Here is a 27,270-nt window from a genome sequence, read left to right as displayed (position 1 = left end):
GTGCGCGCCCGGGATCTGAACCCAGGCCGCCAGCAGCGGAGCACGCACACTTAACGGCTAAGCCACGGGGCCGGCCCAGCACAATATTTTTTGAAGTATCTTCTTGGTGGTTGCTCCAGGTCTTCTCATATACATCTTAACTTATCAGAATCTACTTTTGATTCCCAGTGTTATTTGAATCTGTGCTGATTCTGTTTGAACGTGCTTAATCAGGATTAAACTCACTTGATCAATCAAATGGCTTCAGCTTTTCAAGGAAGCTGATGTGTGCGTTTGCCTGAACGGTGCCCTTTTTTCGTTGATTCCTCCTCCCTTTGGTGAAGTGAACCTGTCAGAGCCCTCCAGGACCTGTCGTAACCAGAGCATTTGTGAGGCTGTGCCTCCTAGGAGCGGGCCTGGGAAGGCCCTGACTCCTCTGTCATCCCCTCCTTGTGGGTTGGCCTCTTTTCTTCTCACTTGCCCCGTCTAAGCTGACTGATCCTGCCGCAGGACTCCAAATCCGGGTCAGTGTGTCGCGCCCCCTCGCAGGCAGGCTTGGAGCATTAAGGAGTGCCTGGTGTAAGAAAGCTCCAGATCAGCCTCGAGAGAAATCTGTGGAAGGCCGGCAGGGCGGTGGGGTGTGACCTGTTGTTGACTCTGACCTTTTCCATGAGAGCCCAGGAGGGCAGCCTGAGGGCTGGCGGTCAGGATGGCACCGGGCAGAGAACCAGGGCAGACGGAGCAGGTGTCTCTGGTCACCAACGATGCAGGCAGCCACCGTCTTCTGCATACCTTTAGATGAAGCTTCAGAACAGCACTGAAGCATTGATCAAACTTTAGGGCGCTCTTGTGCATTTATTTTGTGGCTTGGTTTTTTTTGTTTTTTTGTTTTTTTGCTGAGGAAGATTGGCCCTGAGCTAACATCCGTGCCAGTCTTCCTCTATTTTGTATGTGGGTTACTGCCACAGCATGGCTGATGAGTGGTATAGGTCCACACTGGGATCTAAACCCGGGCTGCCCAAGCAGAGCATGCCAAACTTAGCCACTAGGTCATGGGGCCAGCCCTGGTATTTTTTTTTAATAGCAGATTTATTAAGTATAATTCACATGCTATACAATTCACCCCTTTAAAGTATAGAGTTCAGTGGTTATTAGTATATTTACAAATTTGTGCAGCCATTACCAGATCTAATTCCAGAACTTTTTCATCATCCCAAAAGGAAGCCCCATATCTGTTAAACAGTCGCTCGCCCTCCCCCAGCCCGACAACCACTAATCTGCTTTGTCTCTGTGGATTTGCCTGTTCTGGACGTTTCATATAAGTACAGTCACACAACATGTGGCCTTTTTTGTCTGGCTTATTTCACCGAGCGTAACGTTCTCAGGGTTTTTCCATGTCGTAGCAGGTGTCAGAACGTTCTTCCTTTTCAAGGCTGAGTCATATTCCATTGTATGGGTGGACCACATTGTGTTTATCCATTCATCCATTGATGGACACTTGGGTTGTTTCCACTTTTTGGCCATAATGAATGATGCCTATAATGTGTAATATGAACATTCATGTACGAGTTTTTGTGTAGACACGTTTTCATTTTTCTCGGGTAGATATCTATGAGTGGAATTGCTGGGTCAGATGGCAACTCCACGTTTAACACTTTAAGAAACTGCCAAATTGTTTTCCAAAGTGGCTGTGCCGTTTTACAATCCCACCAGCGGTGTGTGAGGGTTCCAGTTTGGCTTGCTATTTTAAATTTGAATTAGGTAGGGGTGGGTACTAGAATTGTTTTGTTTTATCCCAGGTTTATCCCCAGATGCGTTGCCTCTTTCTCCTGAGATCCGTTCCTGTCCCCCAGATGGACCAGCCCATGGGCTGCTGGGGGGCAGAACCCCTTGTCCCAGACACAGCTCTGGAGGCTCTTTATTTTATAAAAGTGATACATGAGTATTCTCAGTCAAGACAGAAGTGTGCATGAATTAAAAATTTCCCCCGACCCTGCCACCCGAGATCACCCTTCTTGGCATCTTGGTGAAGGCTCTCGCAGTCATCGCTGGGCGTCAGATAGGGGTCTTCTCTTTCATCGACTGCATACTCCTTCATTTTGTGTGGCTGTGTAGTTTTCTTACCCCTTCTCCTGTAACCTCTGCTTAGATTACTTGTGATTTTCTCTCTCCGCACAACGCTGCCGTGAACATCCCTGCCGCCGTCTCCTTGAGGTGAACTTGTGTGAGTGCAGTCTCTCGGAGCACAGACATGCTTTGTATTTTGAAGTGTGCTGCTCAGTTCTCCCCAGAAACGTGGTCTGAATTGACGCTCCCACGACGGTCGGAGGCTTTCGTCATACTGGTGATGGCCCCAGCTGTTGTCCTTCCTTTTAATCTGTCACCTCCCAGTCCCTGCTTTTTGGAATTGCTGGTTCACGGCTGTTGGCCGCTTGTTAAATTGGAGTGTTTCATTTGTTTTCTTGACTTATCACAGGGTTTCTCAAACTCAGCACTATTGATATCTGTGGGCCGGATCATCCTCAGCGGTGGGGGCCGTCCTGGGGGCTGTGGGGGGTCGAGCAGCATCCCTGGCCCCACCCACTCGATGCCAGGAGCACCCCCAGTGTGACAGCCGCAGACGTCCCCAGATGTCGCCCCATGTCCCCTGCGGGACAGAATCACCTCTGGTTGGGAACTAGTGTTTTACAAGAACCCTTTCTATCTTAGGGCTATCAGCACCATTTCGTGTTATACACTTTTTTCTCAGTTTCTCATTTATCTTGCTGCTTTATTTTGGATGTGTTGTTACATAGAATATTTTAAAGTTTATTGCCAAATTTGTCTTTTCCTGTAAAGCTCCTGGTCTTGTGACCTCCTGAGAGAGGCCTTCCCCTCTCTTGGCCCAGGTTTTTCTGTCACACTGGCACGGATTTTATAAAGACCCGCCATCTGGAAGCGCGAGGCGGGGTGGAGCCGTCTGTTTTCCCCGTGTCTGCCCGCTGGTCTGCATAGGCAGGTGAGGCTAGTGGTTAGGACACAGGTCTGGAGCTCGGCTCCCCTGCTGCCAGCTGTGTGACCTCGGGCAAGTCCCCTCACTGCCCAGTGCCTCGTTTTCCTCATCTGTGAAATGGGCTGGCCACGCACCTGCTTCCTCGGGTTTGGGGCTGACCAGACACGCCAGGCGTGGAGCCGTGCCTGCAGGGAGCTAACTGTGCTCCCACGGTGGGCTTCGGATCCTTACTGTCATCCCGGCACGAGCTCCGAGGGGAGCCCCCGAGCAGAGTCGAGGAGGGTGCCATTCAGGGAGGTCATGAACCTGTGCAGGGTCACCTGGCCGAGAGTGCGGGCAGGGTCCTCTCTGGGCACGTGACATATGTACAGGCGCCTTATCCGTCCCCATGTCCCCGCGGCCCCGGCCCGCCCAGCGCCTGCACAGACGCCCACACAGTGACAAGGTGCGTTTTCGAGAAAGAGGAAGATGGTTTTGTTAGTGGTTATGGGTTCACAGGTTTAATTATGGAGCATCCAGACCTGTATACTCAGGCATAAAGGCTGGACTGAGTTCTGAGTGTCCATTGGGGTGGCCTTCTGGCTGGAAGGGGAGCTTGCTTGGGGTCCCCCGAGGACGGTGGTGTCCGCCCCTCTCTCTGCGTGGCTCCGGCCCCTTGCCCAGGGCTGGGGGCCGGGGGACAGGTGGCCTTGGCCCCCACTGCTTCCCTGACCCCGCCGAGCCTCGTGGAGACGGAGGTGGGCTGGCAGGCCCTGCCCTCCAGTCCACCACGTTCCAGAAGGAGGTACTGGCAGCCCGCCCGCGTCCCTTTATTTTGTTTTTTCCAATCTCAGTGCTTCCTTTTAATTTTTTTTTAAATAAAAATTTTTGGAGACGATTTCAGATTTACAGAAAAGTTGCCAGAATAACACGAAGAGTTCCCAGATACTTTCCCCCGGTTCCCTAGATGTCAACACTTGCCCTGTCTGCTTTTGCTCCTTTCTCTCTCCCTGCATCTGTTCCTGAACTGTTCCAGAAAGCTGCAGACAGGGTGCCCCTTTCCCTCTAAGTACTTCAGTGTTTATTTCTTCCAGACGAGGAATTCTCTTATCCAGTTGTCAAAGTCGGGAAGTTAAGGGCCAGCCCCGGTGGCCTAGTGGTTAAGTTCAGTGGCCCAGGTTCAGTTCCCGGGTGTGGACCTACACCACTCGTCCATCAGTGGCCATGCTGTGGTGGCGGCCCACAGACAAAAAGAGGAAGATTGGCAACAGATGTTAGCTCAGGGCCAATCTTGTTCAGCAAAAAAAAAAGCAAAACAAAATGAAGTTAAATCTCAAAATTCTCAAAGGAGAATCCACGATCACATGTGGCACTCAGCTGTCACGTTGCTCTTGTTTCTTTTATCTGGACGGCTCCTGAGTCTGTCTCTGGAGTTCATGACTTTGATGTCTTGAAGAGTCCGGGCTGGCTGTCCTGCAGGCTGTCCTCAGGGTGGGTTTGCCTGTGGTTCCTCACCCTCAGGGTCGGGGTGTGCTTTTGGCAGGAATACCCCGGAAGTGATCTTGTGTCCTTCTGGGTGCCTCGTATCTGGAGGTCCATGGTGTCAGTTCATCCCGTTTCTGGTGATGTCAACCTTGGTCCCTTGGTTAGAGTGGCGCCCGCCAGTTTCCCCACCAAGTCACTATTTCATCACGTACATTAATAGTTTCTCGTGGGGAGGTGCCGTGCGACCACGTGAAGACCGTTACTCCCCCACCGTTCCCCGCTCGTTCCAGCAGCCGCTGTCGATTCTTGCCAACACGTGACTGTCTGATTCCGTCCTTCCTTCTGCGTTTACTCGTTGGCTTCCTGCTGTAGGGAACAGCGGTCTCTCCTTCCCCGTTTGTTGTTTGTATCAGTGGACTTGTGGCCTCTTACCTGACCAGGAGGTTATAATCCATTGCTTGTGTAAACCACCGGGTCGTTGGTTGCTCCAGTGCTCCCAGATTTATCCAGAGGGAGACCCCGTCAAGCTGGCTCCCTGTGCCCTTTCGGCTTGTCCCCTCCGTTCTTGGGCTCTTCCTCACTTTCGGACGCAGTGAGGTCTTCCCGGCCCGTCCTGGACTCTCCCTGCCCCAGCTCGGGGATGACCACTTCTCCAGGGAGCCTGGTTCTTCTTGTGCACAGTGCCACCCAGAAACCGAGAGCCGGGTGTTCGCTGTGCTCGTTGCCAGTGGGGCCTCTGCTTCTGGGCCGGAGCTGGAACATAGATGTGTGAACAAACACACACGTGCGTACGTTAGTGTGTGTGTACGTATATCACACACGCACGGACATCTGCGTCCATTTCTGCGTCTAGCTGTCTATGTACACATGCTAGTGCCCATGAGTTCACGCTGATACCTCAGTTCCAGTCCACACGCAGGCTCCTTGCTGGCGTCCCTTTTCCTTTTTTGTAGCTCGCTTTCTTTCTTTCTTTTTTTTTTTTGCTGATGAAGATTCCCCCTGAGCTAACATCTGTGCCCATCTTCCTCTATTTTGTACGTGGGTTGCCGTTACAGCGTGGCCGCTGATGAGTGGTGTAGGTCTGCGCCCAGGAACCGAACCTGGGCCACTGAAGCAGAGCGCGCTGAACTTAACCAGTATGCCACAGGGCCGGCCCTTGTGACTCGCTTCTGAGTCAGTGAGAACCCGCTGCATCACCTCCAATAAAAAAAGCCTCCATGGGGCCGGCCCGGTGGCGTAGCGGTTAAGTGCATGTGCTCTACTTCAGCAGCCCGGAGTTCACGGGTTCGGATCCTGGATATGCACCGACGCACCACTTGTCAGGCCATGCTGTGGCGGCGTCCCATATAAAGTAGAGGAAGATGGGCACAGATGTTAGCCCAGGGCCAGGCTTCCTCAGCACAAAGAGGAGGGTCAGCATCGGATGTTAGCTCAGGGCTGATATTCCTCACACACACACACAAAAAGCCTCCAGGGCCGGCCCGGTGGCCTAGTGGTTAAGTTCGTGCACTCCGCTTCAGCGGCCTGGGGTTCATGGGCTCAGATCCTGGGCGCACACCTATGCACTGCTTATCAAGCCATGCTGGGGTGGTGTCCCATATAAAGTAGAGGAAGATGGGCATGGACGTTAGCCTGGGGCCAATCTTCCTCAGCAAAAAAAAAAAAAAAAAAAAGGCCTCCTGAATAGAAGTAATATTTGTTTTATCTTTGTTTCCAAGGTGCACAGTTCCAAAACTGTGTTTCCAAGTGACATAGGTGAGTTCTTCCTTTTTCCTCTTTACTGTGGTTATGTTATTTGGTTGAAACACAGTGTGGTTTATTTGTTTCTGTTTGTATTTCATAGTAGGATTTCCTCCCAGCTCTTGTAGATTTCATTCGTTCATTCACTAGTTTGTTCGTTTGTTCAATATGTGGGACGTTAGCACGGTTCCAAGTCGGGACTGTGCAGAGAGGTGTCTGGAGAGAAGTGTCATCGCCCCCGCCCCCCATTCCCACCCCTCCCTGCAGGGAGCCCTGTCATTGGTCTCTGGTTTATCCTGTCCCTGCTGCTCAATTTCCTTACATCCCCACCCTTCTCACCTGGAAGGTGGCGTAGTGGGGCTCTCTCCTGCACTTTGCTCTGGTCGCTGAGCAGCGCGTCCTGGAAACCCCTTCGTGTGGCCGTGGACGAGTCCCCACTCTCTGCACAGCTGCGTGGTGGCTTCCAGGGGGCACAGCACAGTTAGTTCAGCCTCTCCCGCGTGTGGGCATTTAGGTTGCTTCCAGCATCTTGCAAGTGCAAACAGTGCTGTGGCGAATACCTTGTGTATAGGTATTTTCGTGTTGTTGGACGGTATCTGCAGGGTAGATCCTAGAGGTGGGATTGCTGCGTCAAAAGATGAGTGCACGTGTGTTTTCTCAGCTTCTGCCAAGCTCCCTTCCAAAGGGTGGTGTGGCTTCACTCCCACCAGCAGTGTGGTCCCCACAGCCTCACCGGCAGGGCGTGCTGTTCTGTTTTAAACGTATTTGCAATCTGAGAGGTGAGAAATGGGATCACAGTGTGGCTGTAAATTAGCATTTCTGAGATTAGGAGTGAGGTTGAGCATCATTTAATAGGTAAAGGCCATTTTTTTTTTCTTGGCGAGGAAGATTGTCCCTGAGCTAACATCCGTGCCCATCTTCCTCTCTTTTGTGGGGACGCCGCCACAGCATGGCTTGATGAGCAGTGTGTAGGTCCACACCCAGGATCCGAACCCGCGAACCCTGGGCCGCCAAAGTGGAACGTGCAAACTTAACCACTACACCACTGGGCCAGCCCCTATAGGCCATTTTTATATCTGTGAATTATCTGTTTATGCTTTTCACCCATTTTTCAATTGGATTTTTGACCATTTTCCCTTAACTTTTAAAATTTTAATATGTATTAGGGAGATGAGCCCTTTGTGGTGGTATGTATTGCAAATATTTTCTCTTGGTTTTCCAGTTGCTTTTTGACTTTTATATATATACATATGTACATTTGTTTTTTTGCCCTGCAGAAGTGTTGTTTTTTTTTTTTAATTTTGATATAGTCAAATTTATGAATCTTTTCTTTTATTGCCTTCGGATTTTATGTCATAGTTAGAAACCTTTTCCTGCCCTGAGCTTGAAGAGGAATTCACCATTTTTTTCGTGTATGGTGACATCCTTTACATGTAGGTCCCTCATCCACGTGGAGTTCATTGCTGTGAACAGCGTGCGGGGTGGACTGACTTTATCTTTTCCTGGGTGGCTGCCCTGTTGCCCCAGCACCACTGATGAAAGTCCCTCCTTCCCCCGAACTTTGCGATGCCCCGCCGTCTCCCTCTCTCCCTGCTCTGCAGCCCCCCGGCCCCCGGAAGAGGTCACCCTGCAGAGACATGTGCCTGCGTCTTCCTTCTCAGCATGCTGAGCGTGTGCCGTGTGGCCCGCAGAACTTGGCAGATTGCTTTCCCGAGTCTCACAGTTCACGAGATCCAGCTGGAAGCTTCCCTGGTCCCGGTGCTCCCCCGGAAGTCTGTTTATCCAGCCTGCACCCGGCTGCCGGGTGCCCAGTCATTGGCAGCCTTCCGGGCCCAGGAGCCTGCAGAGGAAGGGCCTGGAGATAAGTCTGGGTGGAGGGGGCCATGTGTCCAGAGCATAGGGGCCTAAGAGTGGCCGGCTCGGGGTGGGGGGGTGTTTTGTACAAAAGAGACAGTGCCAGATTGCCCCTCAGCGAGGTGCCGTGTGGCCCCTGGGCGCGTGGGTTGGTGAGGGCATCTTGCCACACGTGTCATCAGATCCGCCTGCTTTTCGACATGAGCCTCTTCAATGACAAGGTTCATGACAGGTGCCATTGACTAAGGTTTACCATGGGTGGGGTGTGGGGGTCTCCTTTAAGTGCTTCCTGTCTGTTACCTTATTTAAATCCCCCCGACCCCACAAGCAGGGTGTTAATACGGTGACCCCCACTTTACAGATGAAGAAACTGAGGCCTGGTTAGGAACGTGCCCCAGGTCACACGGCGGGGCCGGCACCGGGCTTCGGGGCCTGTGCTCGTCCCCAGGGCCCCCGTGGTCTCCAGGGACCAAGCTTCCCAGCGGGAGGGATCTGAGGCTCGCCTGCAGCTTGGGTCTTTAAATAATTGATCCTGAAACAAGATCATAGTGTGGGGTCAACTAGCTTTTTCTCTTTTCACCAGTTTGGATCTTTTCTCGGCCTGACCCTCCTCTTCCCGCTAAAGCCTGCTGTGCGCTGAGCTTCAGAGGACACAGGGAGAGGTTGCTTTTTTTTTTTTTTTTGACTTTTTATTTGGAAATAATTTTAGACTCATTGAAACGTTGCAGAGACAGCACAGAGCGTTCCCGTGTACCTCTCAGCCGCCTTCCTCTGATAGTCCACCGGCCAGAACTGCGGAAGAATGACCCACGCTGAGCCAGGAACACAGAGGAATAATATTTACCAAATGATAGATTTGATGAGGATTCCACCAGTCCCTCATGTCCCTTTTCTGCCCCAGGACCCCCACCCGGGACCCCACATGGCATTTAGCCGTCACATTGCAGCCTTGTCTGGGCTGGGACCGTTTCTTGGTCTTTCCTTGTGGGTCACGACCTTGACATGTCCAGAAATTTTCTAGAAAGTTCCTCCACTTGGCTTTGTCTGATGTTCCGTCAAGATGAGACGCAGGTTATGCGTTTGGGAAGGCTGCCCCTGGGAGGTGCTGTGTCCTTGTCTGCTGTGTCTCATGCCCGTGGTGTCCACCTCGATCCCTTGGTGAGGGGGGCCGGCCAGGGGGCTCCCCTGGAAGGTGGCTGCTTCTCCCTTTGGGACTCGGAGAGCCTGCACATACCCCGTTTGCCCCCAGACTGCGGCCTGTGGACCTTCCCTGTAACAGTCAGTGCTGTGCTGTTCTCTTTGCCTTCTGTTGACCTCACGCCCTCTCCATCCACGAATGCTCTGTGGAAGACAGCGGTCCCTGCCCCGTTCACGCCACCTTGTTAGTGTTGTCCCAGTAAAGACCCGTGTGCGTTTGTTTCCTCCCGTGGCTGCAGCCCAGGATGTCACTCTTTGCAGTGTGGCCCACGTCGTCCTCGCTCTGGCCGTCGGGGCTCCGTCCGCTGCCCCTGTGTCCCTCCTGCACGTCCGCATCCTCTGCCCCCGCGAGTTGCTCGGGTGCGTCTGGTCAGTTCCCCGCCCCGGCCCCGCAGCTGACCGCCTCTCCACGGAGCCCGGTCCCTTAGGTTGGAGAGGGATTTAAAACCCTGATCTGGGGCCGGGGACGCTCGGTGCTGGGGGGGTCACGGCCTCTCAGACCTGTCTGTCGACAGAGCTTGGCAGCATGAACACCAGCCTGTGCGCAAGTGCACGTCTGTGTTTGTTTCTCTGTTTGGCTGTCTGTATGTGTATATTTCAAAAACCCACGAGTTCAGACTGATGGGCCGATAGTGTTCAAGTCAGTGGGTCCTTCCGAGGCCTGGGGTGGCCTCCCTGCCCCGTGAGGGGCACACAGACACCTGCAGGCTGGGCTGGGCGGCAGGAGACGCCGGGCGAGGGCTGCGTGAGGAGCAGGCGGAGTGGGGCGCTGAGCCCTCCCGGGGCAGGTGACCGAGAGAACAGTGAGGGGCTCCCTGCCTTTCGGGCCCAGAGGACGCCCGGTCAGCTCTCCGTCTCTCGGACCCCAGGGAAGAGTGGGCAGTGTGCGCTGGTGCGGGCCCAGCCTCTGACCCCAACCGAAGGTCAGCCCTGCCTGGACGGCAGAGAGCTGACGGGACCAGGGGCCCGGGGACGGCCAGGCTTGTGGGGTCCCCAGAGACGCCACCAACCAGCGGCCGGCCCTGGTGCCTCAGCATTTGGGGACAGCTGGCTCTTCCCGCCCGGCCCCGCTGGCTGCCCTTGCAGAGGGGGCAGAGGAGGAAGCCACCGGGCCTGCCACCTCTGTCAGCATCCTCGGCTCGGCGTCTGCGAGTCAGACAGCACCTCTGTTTTTCTTTTGTGTGTGTGAGGGAGATCAGCCCTGAGCTAACATCCATGCTAATCCTCCTCTTTTTGCTGAGGAAGACCGGCTCTGAGCTAACATCTATTGCCAATCCTCCTCCTGTTTTTTCCCCAAAGCCCCAGTAGGTAGTTGTATGTCACAGCTGCACATCCTTCTAGTTGCTGTATGTGGGACGTGGCCTCAGCGTGGCCGGACAAGCGGTGCGTCGGTGCGCGCCCGGGATCCAAACCCAGGCCACCAGTAGCGGAGCGCGTGCACTCAACCGCTAAGCCACGGGGCCGGCCCCCAGACTGCGCCTCTTTAAAGGAGAAATGGGCAGACTGCGCCTTCAGGGGCGTCCTCCATGTCTGATGCCTCGGGTCAGCCCGCAGGCTCTGACGCCAGTTCTGTTGTTAGCACCCCAGGTATCCCGGGGCCCCCTGTGAGGTCACCAAACCCAGCCTGCCTGGGCCTTTTCGGTTTGTGTTTTTTTTAAAAAACTACTTAGACATTATTTTTTAAACAGTTTTAGATTTACAGAGAAATTGAGAGCGTTCCTCCACCCAGCATCAGGTTTCTCTGAGATTACCATCCTCCATTCGGCCGGGACGTCCGTCCCCATGAGTGAGCCGATGTGGTGTGTCCTTACTAACTACGGTCCATCCTTTGCTCAGGTTGCCTCAGTTTCTCCCTAATGTCCCTTTCTGTCCTAGGACCCCACATGACACACAGGCGTCACGTCTCTTAGGCTCCTGGGCTGGGATGGGTTCTCACACCTTCTTGTCTCTGTGACCTTGGCGGTTTTGGGGAGGACCGGGCAGGACGTTGTAGAAAGTCCCCCAGTTGGGATTTGTCTGGTATTTTCTCCTTGTTGGGCTGGGTGGCGGGTTCCGGGAGGAGGACCCTCCTCACCCCAGCATCTCAGGGTCCTGCTGCCAACGTGACTTGTCCCTGCTGAAGTAGACTGTGGTCCCCTGGCTGAGGTGCTGGTTAGGCGTCCCCACTGTGACGTCTCTCCTTCCCCTTTCCACACTGTCCCTCAGCACAGCCCACACGGAGGGCCCTCTGGTCTCTCAGCCCTGGCCGCCTTGTGCCGAGTGGGCCTGGGGCCGGGTCTGAGTCCCGATCCCGGCACCCCAGAGCTGGGAGTGGCGTCCAGCTGGCCGTGGGGGCCCGCAGCCCCTGAAGGAGCAGTAGAGGTGGGCGAGCCTGGCCCCTTGTCCGTGGTGGACATGGATCAGGGTGGACGGAGCACCGGGCCTTGACCTCAGCCCCAGAGGGTCCAGCCTCCTGGCTTGGGGTCAGTGCCGTCATCCCCAGAGGACGAGAGTGGGAGGACCCACAGTCCGCTGACCCGGCAGCCGTGGGCGGCGGCAGCCTGGGGTCTGTCCCGCTGAGAACCCTGGGCTGTGGTGGTCGCTCCGCCTTCCAGAGCACGTGCTGGTGGGGGTGGCCCGTGTCCAGAGGGGGACAAAGGGACAGTGACAAGTGACAAGGGAGGCACGTGATCCCGCCGAGATGTGACCAAAAGACAGAGGCGGCGGTTCAGGGCAGAGAGGCCTCACGGCCGGTGGAGAGAGCCCCACCGCCCCTGGAATTGGGGACGTGCGCGTCGCAGCTGCCATGTCAGCTCCCCCTGCTGCCGTGACAGACGACCACAGGCTCCGTGACCTAGAACAACATGTGTATCATCACAGCTCTGGAGGCCGGACGTCCACACAGCTCTCCCGGGGCGACACTCCGGCTGTGGGCAGGGCTGGGTCCTCCTGGAGGCTCTTGGCCCCCGCCAGCTTCTAGAGGCGCCGCATGCTGGGCGGGTGGCCCCTCCCTCCCTCTGCACAGGGCTTCCCTCTGACCTCACGTCTCCTCTCTGCCTCTGCCCCTCCTCCTCCCTCTCCTAAGGACCCTGTGATGACACTGGGCCCCCTGATAACCCAGGGTCCTCCCCCATCTCGGGGTCGTTAATCCCTCTGCGCAGGCAGCCCCTTTTGCCGGGGAAGAGCGCGTAGTCCCGGGTTGTGGGGATTAGGACAGGGGCATCCTGGGGGCCGTTACTCTGCCGGCCACGGTGACGTGCACAGATTCCGGGTAGTCAGATCCTGGCACTCCAGGTCTTACCGAGGGCAGGGCTGTGGAGCGGGCAGGCTTCAGCTGGGCTGGTGCGGGGAGCCGTCGGCAGTGCGCCTAGCCCAGGAGAGGATGCGCGCAGCCGAGGGCCAGTAATTCCACAGCTCGCTGTGGTCTGTCAGCCCAGGGGCTGTGACCTTCAAAGACAGTGACATCAATTTAATGGGTCACGTCCAGTAATTTTAAAAACCAGATTAAAATAAGATAATGGCTGAGGAGGGTGGGCGAGTCGGGGCGGCGGCAGCTGGATTGTCAAAGGTCCTGGGGCCACGCCCAAAGTTGGGCGTCTTGTACTGCCTCTATTCAACAAGTGTTGGAGTGTCCCTGTGCCCATCTGCAAATTCACCGGTCGGGACCCTGCCCTCCTCGACGGCGTCTGCGCAGCCCCTGCCAGGCCCTCTCCCTGTGCTCTCTGCCTCCCGGGGTGTAGATGGCGGCCGCCATGTGGTGGTGTCCATACGACTTTCCTCCTTGAGGGCGCCTTCTCTGGCTGTGGGGTTTCAGAGGAGGCAGAACTTCTCGTCAGCTTCGTAGTCGCTGACTGTACCTTAAGGTTTCCAGAAGCTTCTTTGGTTTAATTGATTGTGTCATGGAGGCTCTGGCTTCCTCAGCTACTGGTTTTTCGGAGCTGAGCCTCCAGTGGGCAGTCACTGGAAGACGTTAATGGGGAGAATGCTTATCTTTATGGATTTTCGTGTTCTTGCTGGGTGGCGAGGATTTGGGAAGGTCTGAATGAAGGCGAGTGTTCTCAGGCTCCACGCAGCAGGGTCGGGGTGTGATTCGGAATGAAGACTTAAGCATGCAATTAATTTAGTTAATCGAGCTTGTATCTTGTGCATTTTAGGAACCATCACTGTTGCTGGAACCCAACAGAAACCCTCACCGGTTATTGGAGCATCTCTCATCGCAGCCTCGGCTACCCGGGCCATACCAGGAACTTCAAAGTAAGTGCCTGGGTCCTGGGCCCAGGTGGCCGCACGAGACCGAGGCCCTGAAGGCCGCAGCCTCCTCCCGGGCTGGCTGTCAGGTCTGCACGCTGGTGGGAGAAGCTGGCCCCTGTTTGGTTCTGAGTTCTGGGGTGTGCAGGGTCCAGACGCCCTTGGACGGAGGAGCCTGGACTCCTCTGGGTGCGGTTCTGCTGGACGTGTCTTCCCCAGTCCATACTGCCACCCTTCAGTGTCTGAACGCCTGGCCCTCACTTCTAGAAGCCCTGAGAACCACTGTGCATTTCAGGTGATGCCAGGATCGCCCAGGACGAGCTGCCCTGTCTGTGTCGTGTGGACTGGGCCCTGGGTGGGACGCCACTTCTGGGCTCATCGAGGGGCATATTCAGGCCACCCCACGCCCTGTTGGAAGCGGTGACCAGTCACATCGGGGGGGGGGTGTCTCTAAAAATAGAGGACTAGTGTTAGAATGCTTTTAAGAGAATCTCGTTGCCCAACCCAGGTGTCTACCGTCTCCTGCACCTTCCTAATAAACCGGGGACAGAGGGTTTGACAGAGCTGACCTCCGATGGTGGCCCAAGGTGATCACTCGTAAGAAAAGAGGGAACAACCTAGTCACCTCCCGACTCACACCCATGGGGCGGGGGCGCCTCGGTCATTGTGGGTGAACATCCCGTGTGCTCCCTGGCTGGCCCACGTTGACTGCTTCTGGTGGCCCGAGAAAGGCTGCCTCGTGTTCAGTGTTGATCTTGGACGAAGGCTCCTGTCTGAGGCCTCGTGGCTAATGAGGGCCAAGTGTGGACTAGAACGTGGCCTTTTCTGTTCTGCCATGACTTAGGAACTCAGGGAGCTGCGCAGTGGAGCCCAGGTGCCCCTTTGGAAGGGGGAAGTAAAGGTTTTGTTCCTTAAAGCATAGACTTCATGTATCTGAGCCCAGGCCTGGCAAACTGTGGCCCATGGAGCAATCCGGCCAACCGTCTGTTTTTGTAAATAAAGTTTTATTGGCACACAGCCACATCCATTCATTTACGTGTTGTCTCTGGCAGCTCCCTCCTCACAGTGGAAGACCTGAGTGGTTGCGACAGAGACTGTGTGGCCTGCAAAGCTGAAAATATTTACTCTGTGGTCCTGTCCAGAGAAGGTGTGCCACCCCCGGTCTAGGCTAGCTTGTTCCTGGCGGGGCCGGATGGACTGGTTTGGAGATGGTCATCTCTGACTGTGCCTTCTAAAGAGTTGCCTCTGTCCTTAAAGCTCGCGCTTCGTTCCGAGACGGTCAATTCTCTAAAAGTCACTTACTCTCTTCGGGCTCAGATCAGTGTGACACCTTCTGAGTACAAAGCTTGCCCTGAGCACTTAATTTTTAGTAATCCCTCACAAGAGTGCTGAGGTTCTCCTGACTTATCACCTCCCTCGATCAACCAACCCATTTTACAGCTGGAGAAACCGAGCACAGGGTCTGGAAGGTGCGAGAACATTCTCTGGGGGGTTGTGGGAGACAAATGAAAGAGATTATGGGCTTCTTCTTCAAAAGGCCTCGGGCGTTCAAGGAGGTCAGAGTCCTCAAGACAAACCAGATGGACTTCCTCTGGTCTGGCAGGTCCCAACTAGGCTGCCTTGGACTTTGTAAGAATTAATTTTTATAGAGATATAATTCACATACCGTAATAGTCACCCTTTAACGTAGACAATTCAGTGATTTTTAGTATGTGTGCAACCATCACCACTATCTAATTCCAGAACATTCTCATCACCCCATAGAGAAACCCTGTACATTAAGCAGTCACTCCCATCACCTCCCCAGCCCCTGACGACCACGAACCCACTTTCTGTCTGTGAATGTGCCTGTTCTGGACATTTCACATCAAGGGGATCACACACCGTGTGTCCTTCTGTGTCTGGTTCTCTCACTGAGCGTCGTGTGTTCAGGGTCCGTCCACAGTGTGCCTGTGTCAGGGCTTCACTCTTCTTCATGGCTGCCTTGTACTCCAGTGTGTGGGTGGACATGTTGTGTGGATACATTCATCATCGATGGACGTTTAGGTCTTCCCACTTTTTGGGTGTTATGAATGATGCTGCTATGAATATTCATGAACAACTTTCTGTGTGGACACATGTCCTCATTTCTCCTGGGTGGACACCCAGGAGTGGAGCTGCCGGGTCAGATGGAACCTCCGTGTTTAGCCGCTTGAGGACCCACCAGACTTTTCCACGCGGCTGCCCCAGCTCACATTCCCACCAGCCGTGTGTGAGGGTTCCTGTGACTCGGAAGAAACGTCTCAGAACAGTTCCCACTTAACCTATTCCTGATTCCAAGCAGGATCTGAGCGGAGGGCTGCACGGGTTCCGTTTTGAGCCGGACAGTGCCGGGTGGAAGGGACTGCCGTGCTCACCGGCGGGGCCCGGATGAGCTGTGAGCTGGGCTTCTCTCCCCACCTTCCTCCCACTCCCAGCTGTTTGCTTGTTCCTTTCTTTACTGAGTTGTAAGGATGTCTTCTTCCTCAACATATTGCTGGGTCTGTTTTTGCAGGTCTGGTGGCTTTTTCCTACACTGTAAAAAAAGAAAAAAACGAAAAACCACACCTAGACACCCGTTTTTATGTCTGTGAGCACAAACGGGTGACGTGTACCGGCTAATAAAAGACGCCTGCTGTCGTGGGCTTGGGGTGGGGCCCTGCTGTGACGTCAAGGCGATCGGGGCGCTGCCTCCGGGAGTGTCGTGAACTAGGAGGGAGGATGGGGTTCTGAGCTAGGACAGCCCCCTCGGTTGAGAGTTGCTCGGAGGTGGTGACTCAGACCACGGTACTCACCAGGGTTTGCCCCACGTGGCCTATTCATGCAGCATAGGAGAGGCTTCTGTGGGCCGGCGCCATGAGCCCCGTGTGGCCCTGATCGTCGTGGTCCCCGGGGCGGCGCGCGCTAGCTCTGGGATTAGCCAAGCCTGGCTTTCCCCGTGCTTAGCTCCCCTGGGCACGGGGACGGGGCACTGGGTGATAGGACCTCCCGGGCTGTCACGCAGCCAAGCGTGCGGTTCATGCCTCCTGGCTCGTCTTGCAGCCCCCCCACTGACGTCTGGGGACATAACGAGGCATCGTCCTCATGACCTGGAGGTCCCGCCTGTCGGGACCCAGCTGCAGGAACTCCTGGGCCATCGTGAAGATGAGGCCAAGGTCCTTTCGGGGGCAGACAACCAGGACCAGCTTCTGTCCGCATCGCTCGGGCCACTGGCTGTCCCGTGAGAGCCATAACGCTCTGCGACCCGAGGATGGCGGCTCTTCATGCTCTGTGACCCGGGCGCCGTCCACGTCTGTTCAAGTTGAGGGGAGGACGGGGGCTGCAGACCACTGTGTGCAGCTCGGCCCTGTTTCTGGTTTTCTAGAAACTCTGCTCGTGTCTGAGGATTGCAGGCAGTGTGCTCGTCTTGCCGAGGCGCACCACGCAGCAGCAGTCTCCAGGCTGGGGGACATGGCGGCTGTTACTTATTTCTTTGCATGTTGGAGTCTTCACGTGGCATTTGTGGTAGACTGAATAGCGTCCCCCAAAGATGTCCACGTTCTAATCCCCGGAAGCTGTGAATATGCTGCTTTCCAGGGTAAAAGGGACTGTGCAGATGGGATTAAGTTCAGGATCTGGAGCTGGGGATGACCCTGGATTCCCGGGGCCCAGTGTCATCACAGGGTCCTCATCAGAGGGAGGAGGAGGGTGAGAGGCAGAGAGAGACGGGAGACGGTGCGCTGCTGGCTGTGCAGAGAGGAAGGGGCCCCGAGCCCAGGACGCGACCTCTAGAAGCTGGAAAAGGCAGGAGACATGGGGAGGAACGTCCAGAAGGAACGTTCCTCCCAGGTGACATCCGGGTGGGACTCCGGGCCTCCAGAACTATGGGATAAATTGACGATGTTCTAAGTCACTAGGTGTGTGGTACTTGATTACAGCAGCCGTAGGACAGGAATGCACAGGTTCTTCCTTTGTGCCTTTTGGATTTGGCGTGTCCCCGAGTCCCCGCCTGGTGCTCGAGGCCCTGGCCCTTCGGTGCCCCACGAGCCCTGTCCAGCCGAGCCGCCTTCCTCACGCTCTCCGCCTTGTGTTTCTCACTGGCCGTTCGGCCTCGGCCTCCTGCCTCCGGGCTCTGCCTGTTTGTCCCTCTCTCGCCCTGTGGCGTTTCAGTCCAGTGGGATCTGTGGGGCTGAGCCAGATCAGGCCTCTGTGGGCGCGTGTCCTCCCGGGGCTGCGCCTGGCCCTTGCCCGCTGCCCACCCGTGGCCGCCGTCTCCCTGGCTCTGCGCTCCCGCGGCCTGGTCTCCTGGTCCCTGGAGGGCCGGCACGACCAGCCCCAGATCTGGCGCCACGGGCTGGAGCGCAGGCCGGGCAAGGGTTTCTCTGCCACTGGGGTCGGTGGTGACCGTTGGGCTGCAGGTGGTCACAGCCCGAGTGTCCCCGGCCTGTGGGCTCCATGAGATCCGAGATGACCCCGGTGCTGCGTGGTGAACCTGGGCAGAGTGGTGCTCCCGGCAGAGAGGTGTAAAGCGGAGAATGTTTTGCCACCAGACTTCCCTCTTCCCCGCACGAGGGCCTGGATGCAGGGGAACCGGATGGAGAGGAACCCCATGTCCTCTTGCTGGAGGCCTTCAGAGCGGCTCCCGGGACAGTGACACAGCGCCAGGCCCACACCTGGGGACAGGGGACAGGGAATGGAGGGGCCTGCATGCCGCCTCCGCGGTGGATTCGTCTTGATGCCTAGCAACCCCGCGCGGGGACCCCTCTGTCGTCACCCCCATTGAGGACTGTGCTCTGGTGGCAGGAACCACGCGGAGACGGGGCAGGAGCCGCGCTGGGCAGGAGTCCCTGGGCAGGAGTCCCTGGGACGTTTGGGACCTCACCTGATGGCCAGGCCTCTCGGGACGGGGGAGGTGGGAGCGGGTGGGGAGACGCCCCCGGGCCAGGGGACAGGCACCCCCAGAAGGCCGAGGTCCCCAGGGAACGTCAGGTTTGCGCTCACAGAGCCTCTCGTACTCTCACGCGGTGTCCCCTGCCAGTTACGCTTTGTCACCAGGTCCCGGGTTTTCAGAGGACGTACTTTCCAGCAGAGCAAAGGCTGGTTCTTGTCAAACCTCAGAGTTGCACGTTCCGCCCGTTCAGCTTCTGGAAAATGTCCGCCCTTGGGCCTCGTAAACCCTCAGTCAAGCCCCGGCCGATCAGTCAGGAGGATGAGACCGACTGTTGAGAAAAGGGCATCTGGCCAGTCGTCTCGTTTCTGAATTCTGGTTCCTGGACAGACAGAAGGACAGACAGGCGAGCACTGGCCGAGGGTCCGTCACCTGGCGGGGGGAGGTCCACTCCTTGGGGTGTTTGTCATCCTCCCTCTGGGGTGGCCTTCAGGGCACGGCGCACCCCCTCTGTCGGGTCCGGGGGCTCCCGCAGGCCGGAGTCCAGATGGGGGAGAGCCTCTGCTCCTGGGGCGGCTGTTGGGGGTGGAAGCCCCCACCAGGCCAGGCAGCGCAGTACCTGTGGCTGGGGGCCTCCTCGGGGTCAGCCAGCATCCCTGCCTGCGGCCCAGCCCACGAGTCCCCGAGTTGAAGACCACGGTGAGGGGCCAGCACACACAGCAGCCCAGGAGGGTGGCCCTGGGTCGGGGTGACTGTGACCCAGTGTGCCCAGACCCGAGCGGGTGGCCCCGGTCACCCTCTTGTCACACGGCTCTGAGGTGACGATGCTCGTCCCCTTCCCAGGTGTGAGGAGGAGCCGCCCAGGACAGCCGGGGTCCTGCCCCTCCACGCTGCGATGGTCAGGCCGAGGGGCCAGTGGGCATTGGGCCAGGAGGGCCGAGGGGTCGGACCTGGCCCCAGGCATGCGGCATCCCCCGAGCAAATGCCTTTTTGAAAAAATAGCTTTATTGAGATGTAATTCACATGCTGTAGAATTCACCCATTTAGCGTGCGTGAACCAGTGGTTTTTAGCACGTACGGATGCCTGCTCTTAACCTCAAAGTGAGGAGCCGAGAGAAAGGGACGCTTTTCTTTCCGTGAGAGGTTTGGAGGGCTGGGCCAGGGCGAGCTGCCTCCACGCCCAGATGTGGCCAAGGGCCCCCCACGTGTCCCTGGAGGCCGCCCCTCTGTTGCAGGAGAAACCCCGGCTCCGGGTGTCGCCCCATCTCTGCACAGGCGGCGGGTCTGGTGCGGGTCTGGGGGAGCAGCCAGGATGGAGGGGGGCGCCCAGTCCTGGCCCGCAGCTGGGGCCTCCTGCAGGCCGAGTGTGTGGCCAGGACCTGGGGTGGTGCCTGGGCTGGACGGGCAAGGAGATGAGGGCTCCGATGCCATCGTGCTGAGGGCGTCTCCCCGGGGGACGGGGGGCCGAGTGCGTTGAAACCCCAGAGCGTTTCAGAAACACACTCTCTCATCTCCGTGTGAGCTTCCCATGGCTGGCGTCACAGATGACCAGGGCCCTGGTGACCTGAAATAGCCCTCGTTCGTTGTCTGCATTCTGGAGGTCGGAGTCTAGAGTGAGTGTGTGGGCTCAAACCTGGGTGTTGGCAGGGCCGGCTGCTTCTGGAGGCTCCACGGAGAATCGATCTTGAGTCTTTTCAGCTTCGGGGGGCTGCCCGCGTTCCTGGGCTCGGGGCCCCTTCCTCGAATCGCTCCAGCCTCTGCTTCTGTCTCTCTGACCCTCCTCCTCCCTCTCATAGGGACTCTGTGGTGACACTGGGCCCCGGGTAATCCAGGGTTCCCCCCTCTCAGGGTCCTTGACTGAAGCCCCCCTGCGGAGTCCCTTTAGCCGTGGAAGGGAGCACGGTCCCAGGTCCCGGGGGTAGGACGGGGCCGTCTTGGGGGACATTACACTGCTGACCACAGTCTCGTCCACACCGACCTCTGCCACCCGCCTGCGCCTCCCGCATCTGCCCCTCGGGCAGCGGGGCAGCGGCCTTCCCGCAAGCCGCTTCTGAGACGGAGCCCCAGGGCCCTGGCTCCCCCTGTCTCACTTGCGGCTCGTTTTGTGGCTTCTGCCCTGGGGACACGTCCAGAGTCCCGCACTTCTCACCATCTCTGTCCCCCTCGCTCTGCCCTTGTCCCCCGGCTGCCACTCCAGCCCTCCGCAGCCAGGCCCGACTGCAGGCCCCGCGGGGCCCAGGCCGCAGTGACCCGGGGGCCCCTTGTAAAGCGTGCAGAATTCCAGGACGACCGTTAGCCGGGGCCCAGGCGACTGAGGCAGCCCTGCCCGCGTGGAGAGGCTCGTCTCCCACGGCAGAGGGGGCTTCCTCGCAGTGTCGCTGGGGCCTGTGTCCTTGCTCTGAACGACCTAGCGGTCCCCACAGACCCCCTGGGGTGCACGCCCCGCCAGCCTGGCCCTCCCCACCCACCGGCCCCGCTCTGCCTCGCTGTCCTCTCTGCTTCTCCCTGGCCTCGCCTGGAGCTTTCTTCCATCTGCCTGGAGCTTTCTCCTGCCCCAGACTTCTGTGTGACTTGCACCTCTTCATGTTTGATGCTCAATTTCATCCAAACAGCCCCCCGGTGCCCTCCTGTGCACTTGATCTGTCTGCGAAGCTCTCATCCCCCCGCTCTGTGACAGTGCTCGTGGGTCTCCGACGGGGCCCCTTCTGGCTCCAGAACCTGAGACCCGCCTGGCCCCTGGCCGGCCCCCGCCCCAGAGGCGGCGAGTGGGCTGCGGGCGGGAGGAGCGGGGCCTGAGGACCTTCCACGCCACAGGGACCTGCTGGCGGCCTGAGCCCGGGGCCTCCTCTGCCCCAGCCTGGCCGCGCACGGCCGCCCAGCGCCCCGCGAGCAGAGACTGGGGGGGGTCCCAACAAGGGGCGCGCCTGGCGGCTGCAGAAGCCCAATGGAAAGCACGGCGGAAGAAGGGCCGCGGGGCGGATGTGGACGTCTGCCCCGTGGCTCTTGCTGTGTTCACACTCGTGTGTGTGTGTGTTTGCCGGAGCATCCTCAGGAGCGTCACAGGCGTCTGACTCTCCGCCCCTGCGGACCTCAGCAGCGTCCCGAGAGCCCGCAGTTCAGTGTCGTCTGACATCCTGTCTCATGAAAGTCCCCGCTTGTCCCCAGAATGTCTTTAGGGAGCTTTCTTCCTCACACGGGGCTGTAGTGTCTCCCTCGTCTCTTTAGGTGAGGGGAGCCCCACTCATTCTTTTGCAATGGCAGAGCGTCATTCTTTCCTTCTCCCCTCCCCCATCTCTCTCTTATTTTGGGGGGCAACAGCTTTATTGAGATGAGTCACACATACAGTTCACCCACTGAAAGCATACAATTCCACAGTTTTTAGCATATTCTCAGAGTTGTGGAACCATCACCACATCCATTGTGGAACATTTCCATCACCCCATAAAGAAAGCCCAGACCTCCTAGCCTGGGGTACACCGTGCATCCCTCTGTGTCTGCTTCTCTCACTGAGCATCGTGTGTTCACGGTCCATCCACGGTCCAGCCACGGTGTGGCTGTGTCAGGGCTTCACCCTTTTCATGGCTGCGTCGTCTTCGAGTGTGTGGGTGGACACGTTGTGTGGATCCATTCGTCCATTGATGGGCGTTTGTTTCCACTTTCGACTCTTGTGAATCACGCTGCTGTGAACATCTGTGTACAAGTTTCTGTGTGGACGTACGTTTTCATTTCTCTTGAGTGGACCCCCAGGAGTGGAATTGCTAAGTCAGATGGTAATTGTATTACCATCTTACAAAAGTGACGAAGGCAGTAAAACCCGTCGTTTCAACTCTGTTTAGATCACAGATGTGAACAAGAGGGTGAAATGTACAATGCTGGAGATGACGGTTGTGCTGGTAGATGAGAGAAGCATTTCAATCGAGGAAAATTATCTTCAAAACTTAAGTCCATCATGGGTTAAAGGGCACACAAATTTCCAGAAAGAATGGGCTGCTTAAATGAATCCTGTGCTCCATCCCGAGAGCACTCGCACCCCAGGGTTCTAAGAGACCTTGTAGGCCTGATTGTGAGGTGACTTGGGGTAATCAGAGAATCAAAGAGGCCCTGAGATAAGTCAGGAGACGTTTACCTTTTTGGGGAACCTCCAGACTGTTTCCATAGCGGCCGCACCGTTTCCCGTTCCCACCAGCAATGTACGAGGTGCTGATTTCTCTGCATCCTCGCCAACACTTGTCATTCTCTGTCCTTTCCAGGCTGGCCGTCCTAGTGTGGGTGAGCCGTACCTCACTGGTTTTGATTTGCGTTTGCCTGATGACGAACATGTGGACCATCTTTTCATGTCTGTCTTGGCCATTTGTCTGTCTGCTTTGGAGAAACATCTATTCAAGTCCTTTGCCCACTTTTTAATTGGGCCGTTTGTGTTTTATTATGGAGTTGTAAGAGCCCCATGTTTTTGGCATGGCGCTGTCTTGTAAAGAGCACATGGCTCTTTCTGGACTGTTCCGTGAGTTCCTTCATAGGGGCTCTCCCTTGGTCCTCCTCCTCCCATTTCCAGAAAACCAGAAGGTTGGCCCAGGGCTGGCGTTTAGTCAAATTCCTATTTTATTCCTGTTTTATTTCTTAAATATGTGCAGATAGGATTTTTATTTGCCCTCCTTCAAAAAGCATGTCACGGGTTATGGAGTGTTGGGATTATAAACCGTTTTAATTTTCTTCTTTAAATTTACTTACTAAAAGCTTTCATTGCAAAAGGCAGAAATATAAGACAAGAAAAAAATCTCTCAGCCCGCCGCTGAGCCGAATCTGGATGGTGGTGGTGGTTGGAGCGAAGCCGTCTGGCCAGCGTGTGTGCGCAGAACACTCTCCCTGCTGTCTTGTCATCTGCTGTCCCATCTCTGTGTCGTGGCTGTGATGTGAGAGCTCGTGTGCGCAGGGCCCTGGGGCTGCCCAGCCCTGCCCGGGACAGCTGGTCTCGGGGAGGAGACAGGCGTGCCCCACGGTGCCATCTCCCACCCACAGTGCCTGGCGGGTGGGTGGCTGGGCGGTGGGCAGGCTCTACTCGAGGGGACACAGCTCATCTCGGGGACCTCCGAGGGGCCTGTGTCCCTGTGCCCTGTAGGCCACACCTGAGCCAGCTGGGAGGAGAAGCAGGCAGCCGGCCAGGACCGGCTGAGCTGAAGATGAGAGCTGTGGGTGCACGTGGGTCCTGCGCCTGTGACCCACCAGGGCGGGAGACTCAGGCGGTCATGGCAGAGCCTGGCTGGGCGTCCGACCCTGTCACCTACCTTCCGTGGGGCCTGGGCACGTGCCTTCCCCGCGTGGGCCCCGTGGCCTCCTCCGTGAACTGGGAAAGACGGGGTTCCTGTGCGGAGTGGACGAGTCTCCACGTAAAACACGTAGGACAGGCCGGGGGCCTGTTACGTGTGACGTGTCCTCCGTGATGTGGAGGTTCACCAGAGTATCGGGGTCGGGGTGTGCCCCAGGCTGTGAGGCCCCCAGGACAGACTCGCTGTCTGTGAGCCGCCATGCAGCGGGGCCCTGAGTGAGTCCCCTGTGGCTGAGTCCGGGCTGGAGGGGAGAGGGCAAGTGGGTGGGGGCTCGGGTGGGGTGGTGGGTGGGGAATCAGGTGCCAGGCCCTGGCCACGGGTGGGGATGCCAGGCTGGGCCGGCGTGGTGGTCCCAGTGAGGCAGCCTCCAGGGTGGGCAGTGCCTGCTGCTCCAGAGTGGGGTTTGTGACAGCCCTCCCCTTCATAGACCCCTGTTCCATGGTGCTTCCCTGTGACCCGCCCCAGAGCTGTCGTCACAGGCCGTCACGGGCACGCGTGGCCCCCCCGCGAGGAGAAGCCTCGAGACTCGCTGTGCTCATGGGACGCAGCAGTGACCCTCATGGATCAGGACCCTTGGGGACCGTCACCCGCAGTCCAGCCGGGAGCGTGACTGTCAGAGCGGGGCCTTAGCTGCTGTCCCCTTGCCCCAGCCTCATGCGCCCCAGGGATGTGATGGGGTGTCGGGGGCGGGGCCTGGGATGGGCCCAGGGAGCTGCGGGCCTCAGCGGTGATTCCTGGGCACGTGCTGCCCTCTAGTGCCCGCCGGGGGGAGCGCACCTGGGGAGTGGGGTCCGTGTCCTGGCGACCAGAAGCCCTGGAGCACTGGAGGGCTCCTGCCTGTCTTGCTCATCGCCCAGCTCACTCTGGGGGTGGGGGGTGGACTTGGTTAACTGTCCTCCAGGTTCTGGGGTCCGTGTGCCCTTGGGTGCCCACGTTTTCCAAATCCTGGATTGAGTCTGGTGTTTCGACCCGAGTTTGGAGAATTTAATCTGCCAGCAGGGACCCTTCCCTGGAGTCTGTCACCCAGCCCCTTCCTGCTTGGGGTGGGCCACCAGCCGCCCCGCTGGGTCCCCTTAACTCCCTGGACGGAGGGGGCGGCTCCAGCCTGCGCGTCCTCACCGAGAGGAGCCCCAGTCCCCATGTTGTCTCCAGGTGGCAGCCGTGAGTCACGGGGTGAGCAGACTCAGCCACGCCGTCCCCTCTGTGCCGAAACGCCCCGGCCTGGTTATAACCGGGGCGACCCGGAGCTTCTCGGATCTCGGCGAACGAGCCGTGCTGGCCGGGCTTTGTTCTGGTTCTGGCTTCCCGCCTTGGGGGCTGCCCTTGGGTCCCTGGGCAGTGTTCCGCTGACAGCAGCCAGGCCGGTCCTGGAGGGACACTCGGTGCTCACGGTGGGCCCGCCTGCAGCAGGGGTCCCCTGCCCTCGGGGTCGCGCCGCGGGAGAGCCTCCCTCGCCTCCAGAGCCGCCACGTGCCGCTGCCGCGCGGGTGTCCAGCTCACGGGGGATGCGCTCATCTGACGCTGACGCCAGTGACCTGGCCGAGTCCCTGCTAAGGAAGCTTCTATTTCCGAGGCCCTGGTTTAAAATTAGCGCTTGGGCTTCCGGTGTCGCGTTGGCTCAGAACTAGGACGCTGCTGGCTTTAATTAGCTGAAGTCATGTCATCCTTTGTGCCAGGCAGAGTGATGAAGGCGCTCCCGGTCCCCTCCCTCGCCCCGGCTCAGCCGCGCGGCCCGCAGCCCTGGTCTTCTGGGGCCGCGGGTTTTCTAGTGTGTTCTGGAGAGGAGAACCGGCATGGTGACGGGGCTGACAGGCTCACGCTCTCTTGTCTCCCCTCGCAGGTGTGGCGGTCCCCCGGCTGCAGCCATGGGGTCTGAGGACCACGGGGCCCAGAACCCCAGTTGTAAGATCATGACGTTCCGGCCAACCATGGAAGAATTTAAGGACTTCAACAAATACGTGGCCTACATCGAGTCCCAGGGAGCCCACCGGGCGGGCCTGGCCAAGGTGGGTGACGTCCTGGTGCCCGCGCAGCGTCGCACAGCCTCCACCCCATACATGTCCTGGGGCCCCGGGTCCCAGTGCGGCCGTGGCCTAAGGCTGCGTGTCCCCCGTCAAGTTGTTCCTTGAGCCACTGTGACCTCGTTTATCAGCAAACGTGACGGAGTTCTTCCTCTGTGCCAGGCACTGGTCTGGGCACTGAATTCAGCAGTGACTCGCACCACCCTGTCTCTGCGGGAGCTGGCCGGCTGGGGCGGGGACACACAGTCTCAGGGGACAGTGGGCGCAGCGTGGCCGCGAGTCCCACCCACCTGGGGGAGAAGGGTGTCAGCGTCTCCCCGTTAAACAGCTGTTGTTTTGAGACGCAGTGCACGTGTGAGGCAGGGTCAGGCGGCCCGCGGGGCAGAGTGACGTCCCCCCCAGCTCCTCTCCCTGGAAGCCCCCTTGCCAGTTTCCTGTCTCTTTCCGCGGCCCGATCTGCACGTGTGTGAGGACAGACAGACAGACAAGCACGCCCCGTGCTGCTTTTAAACATAAACGGCCGCCTACACCCTTCTGCACACGTAACAGATCTGGAAGATGGAGGCTGTGTTTCTTCGTCTTCACGTGGACCCGTGTGTGCGGCCCTGCTCGCCAGAGAATCTGGAAGATTCATCATCTGTTTTGGGTTCTTCTGGTTGCTTCCTGTGTGACAGTCACTTTATCTCGCTACCTAGTTCTCTGTTTCTTAGGGCTTGGTAACCGTTGTCTACAAGGAGCCAGATAGTAAGTGTTTTCAGCTTTGCAGGTCGGGCGGTCTCTGTCGCCACCTCTCAGGTCCGCCACCGTAGACAGTCCTTAAACCAAGGGCACGCTGTGCGCCAATAGAACTTTATTTATGGACCCTGAAATGTGAGTTTCATAGAACTTGCACTTGTCCCGAAATTTGCTGCTGCTCTTGTGATTTTTTCCCCCAGCCATTTAAAATCGAAAAAAACCAACAAAATGTTCTTCACTCACAGGCTGTACAAAAGCGGGTGGTAGGCGGATTGGGGCTGGGTTTGCTGTGCCCCGAGCCGGCGTCGGCCCCCTCTGGTGCCGGGAGGAGATGAGGGTCCCGCCTCCCTCCCCCGCCTGGCGTGGTTGGTTTTGTTCCTGAAGTCTTTCCTCTCTGGTTACATCCCTGCCTTCCGTCTTGGCCGTGGAGATCCAGAGAGCAGTGGGCTTGCGGTGTCTTTTTCCTCTCCCTGCCCTCTTGGGTTTTGTTCCCTGCAAACTGTGACAGCGCAGACACGACGGAACGTTTCATCCGGGCGGGCGCCATCGCCGCCCCGTCCTCTCAGCTTCAGTTCTCCCTGTAAAGGGCTCTCTGCCCGGTCTCGTTCGGCTGAGGTTGGGCATCTCGAAGAAGGCTCTGGAAGCCTGGGCTTCCTGCGGGTTCTGAAGGTCTGCGTGGGGCTACTCTGCCCGCTGCCCGTCGGCTGGTGTCCGCTGTCAGGTGACACTTCGGACAGACCCCCAGTGGTGGGGAGACTCAGGCCCGCGAGTCCCGGGGCCGTGGGGGCGGGGGGCCCTTCCTTTATCGGGGACCTCGCTCGCCTTTGGCTACGTCACGGTCCTGCCTGCACG

General features: G+C 57.7%; 1 protein-coding gene across 5 annotated transcripts in view; it reads left to right on the top strand.

Moving 5' to 3' along the window:
• The window catches only part of KDM4B (lysine demethylase 4B), a 137,092-nt gene that overhangs the window by 18,119 nt on the left and 91,703 nt on the right, over nucleotides 1–27,270 (top strand). For 3 of the 5 annotated variants that reach the window (XM_087425684.1, XM_087425680.1, XM_087425681.1), the window contains exons 2-3: nucleotides 13,360–13,459; nucleotides 25,503–25,668. In XM_087425684.1, coding sequence (XP_087281810.1) covers nucleotides 25,528–25,668 — 141 coding nt within the window. In that variant the 5' untranslated portion in view covers nucleotides 13,360–13,459; nucleotides 25,503–25,527. Of the gene's footprint in view, nucleotides 1–13,359; nucleotides 13,460–13,601; nucleotides 13,749–13,961; nucleotides 14,041–25,502; nucleotides 25,669–27,270 lie in introns of all 5 variants that reach the window. The other 2 variants (XM_087425683.1, XM_087425682.1) reach the window with 2 other exon arrangements.

The sequence above is a fragment of the Ceratotherium simum genome, chromosome 39, assembly GCF_057802395.1.
Source record: "Ceratotherium simum simum isolate JZ-2026a chromosome 39, ASM5780239v1, whole genome shotgun sequence".
NCBI lineage: Eukaryota > Metazoa > Chordata > Mammalia > Perissodactyla > Rhinocerotidae > Ceratotherium > Ceratotherium simum.
This window is presented reverse-complemented; position numbering and strand designations above follow the sequence as displayed.